A 9,413-nucleotide genomic window follows, 5' to 3' on the forward strand; every position below is an offset into this window, starting at 1 on the left:
ACCCCATGTAGAGTACAGAACACAAATAAGACACACAAAGTCTACAAAAGATAATTGGGGAAACAATTGTGCATTTTTTAACAAACATTCACAGATTGTACATAAAAAAACGGAACAAAAAACATTTTAAATTGCACTTACTAAAATAAAATACATAATGCACATTAACAAACATCTTGACTATGCAAAGGTGCTTCATAAAATTTCACTGACAGTAATATGTCCGAGATAAATACATCCATCCATCCAAACTGCTTAATCCTCACTAGGGTCCCAGGGGGTGCTGGAGCCTATCCCAGCCATCTTTGGGCAGTAGGCAGGGGACACCCTGAACCGGTTGCCAGCCAATCGCAGGGCACACAGAGACAAACAACCATGCGCACTCACACCTAGGGACAATTTTTAGCGTGTTCAATCAGCCTGCCATGCATGTTTTTGGAATGTGGGAGGAAACCGGAATACCGGGAGAAAACCCACGCAGGCCCGGGGGAGAACATGCAAACTCCACACAGGGAGGCCGGAACTGGAATTGAACCCGGTACCTCTGCACTGTGAAGTCGACGTGCTAACCACTGGACTACCGGGCCACCCTGATAAATACATTAAAAGGCATAACACAGCTTGATTAATTCTACTGCATCTTTACTGTTAATAAGCAGTGTTCCGATGACCAGGCGTAGTAAACCACACCACTCATTTACCTATTTCAGTCCAATATAAGGTCACAGATTACGGCACACTTGACAGTAGTAAAATCTGCAGGATTTTGCAGCGAGGATCACCATGCCCTAAAGTCACTGCTCCTCACCCATTCTGCATTCCGTTCATGTCATAAATGAGTCTTTGATTTGATCACTTAATCTCATGATGCCTTCTTTTGAGAAACACAGTAATGGGGAAGCCATTGTTGTCTCCATTTATTGAATTATTTATTTTTAATTTAGCTCAATAATTTCTCCGTTTCAGCTCCCGAGCAACATCACTTTGAGCAAGTCCAAGATGATCTGCCTCTCTTGGCTCTCCAGCTCAAATAGTCTTTCCCGTTCCTTTCTGTCGGCTTCCAAGCGCTCCCTTTCCAAAGTAATCCTACCTGAGAATAAAACCATCAGACAACAGTTAGTTATTCCACAGGGTTTTCGAAAAAGTGACATTATTTAGTATCGTCTAATGTTGATGTGAAACCAAAAGGGAAAGTCAACTCAAAAAAAATTAGGGGGCAGCATGGCTCAGTGATATAGTGGTCATTTCGCCACACGGATGTTCATGGTTCAATCCCCGGCCATCATGTTGACATGCCCTTGAGCAAGATATTGAACCCATCCCCAGGTGCTCCTGATGCTGCGTCATTTGACAAAGTTGTATCCAATCCAATCAGCAGGTGACTGAGGTAACAGTGCAAAGCGCATTGAATACCCTGGCTAGAAAAGCACTAAATAAGTGACAGCCCATTTACCATTCAATATGTTCTATGTGGCCCCACTAATCTGAAATTGAAGGAGTTTTGCTACAATGCATTTTTTTGAGGCAAAAATAAATAAACATGAAGGGGACAACTCTGCCCCGGGATTAAAACCACAATGATAACTCCCCAAAGGTTTACCCACCCTTGCCTAGGACCTGTAGTTAGCCAGATATTAATATTCACATTTTTTTGAACACACCATCATATTGATGTGCCCTTGAGCAAGGTATTGCATGTGTATTTATGGGTTAAATATCTCCAGTGACACACCGGATCACATTCTTCAATGGCATGGTTAGGTTGGCCAAATATGGGGGTGAACCTTACGCCTCTCGATCTCAAGCTCCTCCCGGCGGTGGGCAAGTTCCGCCTCCCACAGCCCGTTGTTCTGCCTGATAGCGTTTCTCCAGGAAGCTGAGAATCTGTGAGAAGCACTGGTAGGCATCTTTGGACGTGGGAGCCATTTCAGCACCGTCTTCTTCACGCTCACCTGCACATTCTAAAGGATGCAAAATATGTTTTTTGTGTGTGTGTGTGTGTTTATGTTGAATTTAAAACATTTCCCAAGTGTCTTAATAACACATCCAAGGGTGTCCACATTTTCCCAAGGATCAAGAATGGTAAACATAATAGATGCTTCTTATGCCCATTATGCAAAAATAATGGTGGGGTCCAAAATCACCAGCAATCAGCATCATGATGAAATACTGTGGTGGGCCCATTGGCATAGAAGTTAGGACATCTCCCTCACACTTGAGAGGTTCTTGATTTCAATTTCTGTTGCATGTTTAAATGTGAGCGTGAATGTGCCCAGCAAATTTGCAATTAAAACAACCCAGGGTGTACCCCAGCGCTCACCCTAAATCAAGTAGGCAAAAAGAAAGTGCTTCATCTGATGACATCATTCACATTCATTTCATCTACCGTTTTGATACTAACTAAAATGCCTGCTGAACTGCATTACCAGCAGAAAAATGAGATAAATGTCATGCAAAAACATCCAGTCTCTCACGTGCAAACTCCCTCGCAGCGTTTAAATATGAACTCGTGAACAGATGTCACATTTACTACTGTTCAAGGGTACGTGTGTGCTTTTAATCTCACCACGAATGGCTTTCTCCAGCGAAAGACGCTCCATGTTTGTGGTCGTTACATCCGGGTATTGGCGTGACGTAGACGTCCACCGAGCCGTACACGGTGACGTACACGTTGACGTTCTCCTGGCAAGTTTTGTATGTCATTGCTCAATTTGGCCACAAGATAGCGCTAAAGAAATGTTTAATACAGTCAAAGACTCAACTGAAAAGGCTGGGGCAAAAAAACAAAAAAAACCGATATCTGTACTGTGTATGCAAATTAGTTCATGGTAAAATTCAAGTAAAAGAAAAAGTAAATATATGCATATATACACATTGTACAGGTATATCATATAGAAGCAAGACATCACTATTTTTCCAAAGGCATAATTTTGGTTGCAGCTCTTGTGTTGGCTGTTAACTCTATATTGCTTTTTGTGGATGGTGGAGATTCAATGAAGAAGTGTAATGAGGTAGGAAAGAAATAATCAATATTTAGTGATCCTACTTGAATATAAATATAAAATAAACTAGCCTCAGGATCTGTGGACAGATGCACATCCTCACTGATTTGTTTCTATTTTGGTAAGCCGAGACCCATTTTCATGATGTCGCAGGAAAAGCGAAACAGAGATAAGCGGCCTGGCAACCTCCTGCATTGCAAGCAGCTGATTACTTGCTTTCGTCTCCATGGAGCACAGAGTTACTTTTAGTTAAAGGAGGAAATCATCACCGTGGTTATGCAGATGGTAAAAATGCAAAAAAGGAGCTTGCTGCATCAGTGCACACGCACTCCAATTCATGAAATTATCCGGTGTTGGCAACACAGTATTTGTCCTTTCGTCCTTGCGGATGCACTTTATATGTTGTTATGCATAGCACTCTTTAGATCACCACACTGATTTTCAATAGGATTTAGGTCTGGGCTGTGGCTCAACCCGGGGTGGACCAACTTGTGTGCGTAACAGCTGCATTTGATTTTTTACGGCCAAATGTGTCAGTGATTCTTAAGGTTTGATATGAGTCCCAATAACGGTAGGTGAGCCTTCCCTAGTGGTATGCAAAAAAGAAAAAAAGGCTAAATTAAATGTTCAAAGTGGGCATAATTTTGCAGTGGCTTAAATGTAGTCACATTTAACCAGTTTTAAAAAAGCATTGAAACTTGGTGCTAACTTCAGTTCTTTTGGCAGCTTGTTCAATTTGCAGCAGAACAACAGCTACATGCTGATGCACCAAATTAGTTTGGAATTGGCCAGGCCGTACTAGTTGAACAGAGTCCATGCAAACATTAAATGTACTTTTTAGGAATAAAACTTCTGTCTCATTTTTTATGACCACTTGGGTTATAAAAAGCTACTACTATATTTTTACGCTGTTCTTTATGGTAGTACTTGGAGAGCCAAGTTTTTGATACAGTCAGTACTGTAGGACTTCAATTGAAAGTGCTCAGTGGGCTGGATTAAAGAAGAGAGAAGCCCCACCATCTCTGGACCATTTAAAAACTTTCATTGTCCTATGGTAAAGTCACTTTTTTAGGGGGGGTTTTTTTTGGTCTTGATCAGTTTTGATATGATTTATTAATAACGTATGTTGACTTTTTAGATCCAATTGTCCTCCTCTTGATTGCCTCACAATAAAGGCATGTCCTAAAAAGAACCCAATGAAACAAGTTAACCTCGATGTGATGGTCACCATAGAAAACCAAGCAGCTCTCGTTGGCGACCTTGAGATGCAAGCCAAGGTGAACACGTGCATGCTTTTCACATTGTCGCGCATGGAGGATGGCGAGCTTCGAATGGCAGCTCTTACCAGCCCCTTGTAGTGTTCTCCAGGAGATGTCCTTGTGGGCCAGATGACTCATACAAAGGACTCGAGCAAGCTTGCTGTCAGCCACTGCAACATGTGGTGCGGCAAAGCCACGCCCACAAAAAATAAAGCGATGGGTTCAATTTATTTTTATTTTTTTTATGGTGGGGTGGCAGGAATTCTTCCATCATAGGCTACCTTATAAGGCAAAAAACAGACAAAACCTGATTAGTTAATGCCAAGTTAGAGGAGGAGGGAATATACTGAACCTGAACAAAATCCTGGCTACATAAAATGATGCATGCACAATGAATTTGCAATTGAAAATGCTCTTTACAACTCTTGATTTTGTTGTCATCACACAGACATGATAACCTCACGGTCTCATTGTAAATGTATGAAGGGATGTATGCGGTTGCTATGGAGACTATTCTTCTCAGCAACACAGATGTGGTCAAGACTTTGATTGCTCATATGATCCGAGAACCTTACGGAACAACCCGTTCATTCAAACCATTGACAGCAATCTATCATATTAACTGCGGATATTATTGCGAATGGATGTACGGTGTACTGATGTTTTACCATCTGTGTTACCATCCGGCTTTAGATACCCTGCCACTAAAAAGAAGAAACAAAAAAAAAAAAAAGGAGGAGCGCAACATTTAAGTATGAACGTTCAGCTTTTTATTGAAATTCCAACACAGAAATACAAAATGAAAACACCCGCAAGGAGCATGGAGGAGACGCTGACACGGAACTAATCGTATGGTAAACGGCCAATCAGAGTCAGAGGTCCTGATGTAAATCACTTGGCCAAGTCTCTTAAAGGACAGTGTGTGAAACTTTTGGCTTAAATAGACTTCAGAAAACCACTTTAAGTTTTTACATTTTGTTTTATAATGTTTTTATATGTATATTTTACATTACAGTGCTATTTTTCTGATTTAAACTGTAACCCCCCCAAAAAAACAAACATTTTTTAGGGGGGGAGGCGGTGCTATAAACTATTAATGGTATTTCAATGAGGAAAGTGATTGCATGTACAGTTGTACCTGACTTACCGGTGACCCTGCTTGCCCAAAAAACAAACAAACAAACAAACAAAAACAAAAACAGGTGAGCGGTGACGGTCATTATCATCCATATTTTTATAAATATAAAAAAGAAAAACAATTACCGGTAGTAATATATCATCTTGTCATATTTTTATTGTTTAATAAAAACTTGCCTCAGGTCCCTGGGATTAACCTGCAAACAAAGATATCCACAAATTTTGAAAGTTTCTCCTCAAATAAGGCCACTGATTCGCAAACCTGGAACAGATAAACAGCAGTCCCATTCATTCCAATGGGGAAATATGTTTTGAGTTAGTGATGAATGTCACTCTAGTTAATGTTGATGCTCCTTGAAAACTGAACAAACGAAATGCTGCATACTGTCTAAAGCTAGACGCTCGTAGCTCCATTTTAGTCTTGGTTCGATAATAAATGTGTGCTACACTTTTTCAAAACATGAGACAAATGGCAGATTTTAGTAATGACGCCAGGGGCGTGAGGCACATGGGTGAGATGAATTAGGAAATGAGTCTTATCTGTGAGCGAGACTCGATCAAAAGCTACATAACGGAGCAAGTGCAGCCACAGCATTCCTTCAGCAGGGTGAAGCCCGTTTTGGCGAGAGGAGATGACTTCTGCTGAGCCCTGGTTGCTGCTCGCCTGCTCAGAACTACCGTAGAAAAAGACACGCAGCATTTGCTCAAACAGTTTAGCAGAAAACTGGCAATTTCACATCCTGAGAAAGTCATACCTTTTTTCTGTCTCTGGAATTTGGACTTCAGGAAATCTGCCATTTCTTTATCTTCTTCTTTCTCCCTGCAGGTGAAAGCTCTTAAACACATGCTAAATCCCCCTTGAGTTATTATTAAAAGTCAGTTTGCCCAAATGAGTTGGTCTGTCTTTGCAATTGCCGTGTTTAACCCTTTCAGGGACAGCGGTTACTACAGTGGACAGCTTCATCATATTATCAGGTTACAGTGTGCATGAAAGGGTTAATTTGTCCGTAATGTACAGTGATTATGAAACAGCACAGTTCCATCACCGGCAACGGGATGACGTTAAAAGGTCAATAAAATGACTCCCGGAGCGAGATTCTGATTAACATAGACAAGACGGCCTTTCACCACGTCCACATTTTATAACGCTGTCATTCGTGTTCTTCTGCTTCCGACCTCTCACCTTTGCCGTGACTCGTTCTGCAGGCAAACAATGCTCAACATTTGTCTCAAGACGCATTCAAAACACGCATTAGATTCCACATCATCTCCTCTCAGGCCCCTCGCTGCAGTTGAATGACGGCCCTGACCTTTTCTCAATGCGCAATAAAATGACTCACCCGGAATATTAGGCTCTCGCGCTCGCTTCCTCTCTCTCTGGCTCATCTATCTCTCGATTGATGTAAAAAGCTCACCTGAGTCTTTCGAACTCCACGTCATCCACCAGGAAGTCTCTGGTTTCCACCAGTTTATGGATTTGCTGTAGAAGTTCTTCCTCCCTTTGTCGATCCTCATCGGACTTGTCGTTGTCTACATTAGGAAGAGTATAGAGAAGAGCGACGTTAAGTTTGTTTGCGTTTGTTTAGGTTTTGTGTGGCTTCTTCATTTTCACATGGATGGTAAGATGCACTCATACAAGTCGTTCTTGGTAGACTGTAAAGAATCTATTCCTGTGAGAATTATTACATAGGCTGTCAATGTGTTGCTCCACCGTTTGTGTTCAAACATCTATTGCTTAAAGAATTACAACACTGCAGCAATAATGCTCAGTGTTAACGCGTGTATGGCACTTGTTTGTCAGCATTAAGATGAGCAGTCTTTCATAAAGCAAAGCCATGTAGGTGTTTTAAAAACACGTGTAATTCTTTTTGTTTTATGTTCCAGTGGAGATCAGGACCGGGTCTTCTCGCAGATTGTGGAAATATGTATATGATTGAAGACCAACGAAATGCATTGAAAAGATAATAATAATACATTTTAAATGAAAACAAAACAAACTTCGCCGAGTACCATACAACGAGGGAATTTATCCAAATTAGCCCTAACCTGAAGCAGACAGTTAAATGGCTAAAGTTAAATTGTGACGTTTTCTTTTGCCCACGCCACCTCATGTGCCAAAGCGTCAAAGTACTGTATGATCAATTTGAGGATTCGCATTCAATTGAAAGTAAGCAAAATAAGATTAGATGATTTATATCGCGTGTGGTCTGATCAATATCTCCTGTCAAGGTGACGCTTCTAACCTGGTAGTGACACGAATTTTTGCAGCTCCTTCTTCAGCCGAGTGATCTCCTTGCACAGCTGAATGTCATCCATCCTGCAAAAGACAGAGAAATAACTTACTATGTATTCATGTCAAACCAGATATCGCTTAGTAAATACAATGATCAAAATAATAATAATAAAGCATTTCTATAACCGTACTCGACCACCTTACATGTATCTGAGCTCTGACTCCCTCCGAACCAGAATGTCTCTGATGCGGTTGATTTTGAAGAGCTCGCCCTCGATGTCGTCCACGGTGATGCTGGAGTCCGCCATGGACACCACGTCGCCCTCTGGAATAAAATAGAGGACTACACATTTATCCAAAAATACAAACTGACTCTCAGTTTGTTGTAACAAAAAGAATTGCTTTTGAACCAAATAAAGTACAGAACGTTGTAATGTGCAAAAACAAATATTTGACGCTCGTTGGCGTGAGTTTTAAACTCACTACTCGGCAAAGCAAAAGAACACACAAATGCGGCCATAATACTCTCACTTTCGCCAACAACAGGTTACCTTTGGCTCCTTCCCCAAATCAGATGCCTTCAAATAACAAAGACGGCACACTTCCTTGACATGGATAACATCTCACTTCAACATTTATGAACAAAATTCTGGAAGACATCTCATGTCTCCACAAGGAGGTGCAAATTCCCCATAATTATTGCACATACTAGAAACATAATCCAAGGGGTCAATTTTTGACATTTCATGACCGTCATGTGGGAAGTTTATGAGTCAGTTTAATGTTTTTTTTTTTTTTTCAAAAATCAATACGAATGGTCTTTCCCTGAAGTGCTCTGTTATAACGGTCTGAGAACTGTCACATAACGTAACTTCACTCCATAACTCTGCGGGAGCCTCGCTGCATTGTTACCTCAAAAATCAAGGCATGTATGTCTTCAAGACAGTAGAGGGTATATACGCCTGTTTTGTTAAAAGTCGATAGCTGTCGATGGTTGGTTACAGAAGGGAGCTCGTCAGCTTTGAAGGTAAGCTTCACTCATCAATATTGTTGTCTTTTCCTTAGTTGGGGGTTCTGTGCAAGCACAGACGTTGTTGGGCGTGGCTGGCAGTGCCGCTGTGTCTACCATTTTAATAAATTACAGCAGAAAATAATGTACATATATATTTTTTTGTGACTGCTGACTCCTCCCTCGAAAAGTAATAATTTTGGAGGTGCTAAAATTCTGCCAGACAGCAACTCTATGCATCAACCTGACAACAAACACAAACACTTCATCACATACTCACGCACTCACTGGAAGAAGAGACACCTGTGGAAGGCTGACATGAATGCAGTTGAGGTTGAAAAATAGTTCTTATGTGCTTTAAGACCAAAGGATCGACTGAACATTATACAACACAAGAGAACAAAAGACAAGAGGCCTGATCTGTCGGCACAACATTGACAGAGCTTGCATTTTAAATGAGAACACTGCAGTAGGAGTACATTGGCTCACCTGCTTTGAGGCTGCCCGTGCTCCGCTGTGCACGCTCCAGCGATCCATACAGATGGAAAGACTCTCTCTTCTCCCCCATCATTCCAGTTTCTTCTCCTTTCTGCGGGATGCACGTGCAGCATCAACCACAACAAAGAAAATACAAATGAAATCATGAAAAGTGTGTTGCTGTATTTTGCCCGTGACTCACTGTCTGCCCAAGTCACCGACCTGCAGAGGTACGAGATGCTCCCCACATGCTCGGTTAGACGTGTGCGCGCAGCGGATTGAGAACGCCCCGTCAA

The 9,413-nt window shown here is 41.4% G+C and overlaps 1 protein-coding gene and 1 long non-coding RNA gene across 4 annotated transcripts; both read right to left on the reverse strand.

Moving 5' to 3' along the window:
* Positions 1-904: 904 nt before the first annotated feature.
* On the reverse strand, positions 905-2,640 carry LOC147200120 (uncharacterized). The gene is made up of 3 exons (XR_015101719.1): positions 2,567-2,640; positions 1,790-1,961; positions 905-1,090 (listed from the first exon to the last, which is right to left on the reverse strand). It is a non-coding gene; the product is annotated as an uncharacterized LOC147200120 (long non-coding RNA).
* Positions 2,641-5,008: 2,368 nt separating this feature from the next.
* Positions 5,009-9,401, reverse strand: pik3r6a (phosphoinositide-3-kinase regulatory subunit 6a). Of its 3 annotated transcripts, XM_086120212.1 has the most exons (7): positions 9,340-9,401; positions 9,130-9,229; positions 7,836-7,956; positions 7,642-7,715; positions 6,814-6,928; positions 6,154-6,218; positions 5,009-6,072 (listed from the first exon to the last, which is right to left on the reverse strand). In XM_086120212.1, the coding sequence occupies exons 2-7, from the start codon at positions 9,209-9,211 to the stop codon at positions 5,963-5,965; spliced, it is 567 nt and encodes a 188-aa protein (XP_085976338.1). In that variant the 5' UTR covers positions 9,212-9,229; positions 9,340-9,401; the 3' UTR covers positions 5,009-5,962. The 3 variants fall into 3 exon arrangements, with proteins under 3 accessions (XP_085976338.1, XP_085976335.1, XP_085976337.1); XM_086120209.1 differs by having other exon boundaries at positions 5,009-6,218; XM_086120211.1 differs by having other exon boundaries at positions 5,009-6,218; positions 9,320-9,359.
* Positions 9,402-9,413: the final 12 nt, after the last annotated feature.

This window comes from Hippocampus guttulatus, chromosome 9 (genome assembly GCF_054856545.1).
Source record: "Hippocampus guttulatus isolate MCC_2025c chromosome 9, RoL_Hgut_1.0, whole genome shotgun sequence".
NCBI classification, from domain to species: Eukaryota; Metazoa; Chordata; class Actinopteri; order Syngnathiformes; family Syngnathidae; genus Hippocampus; species Hippocampus guttulatus.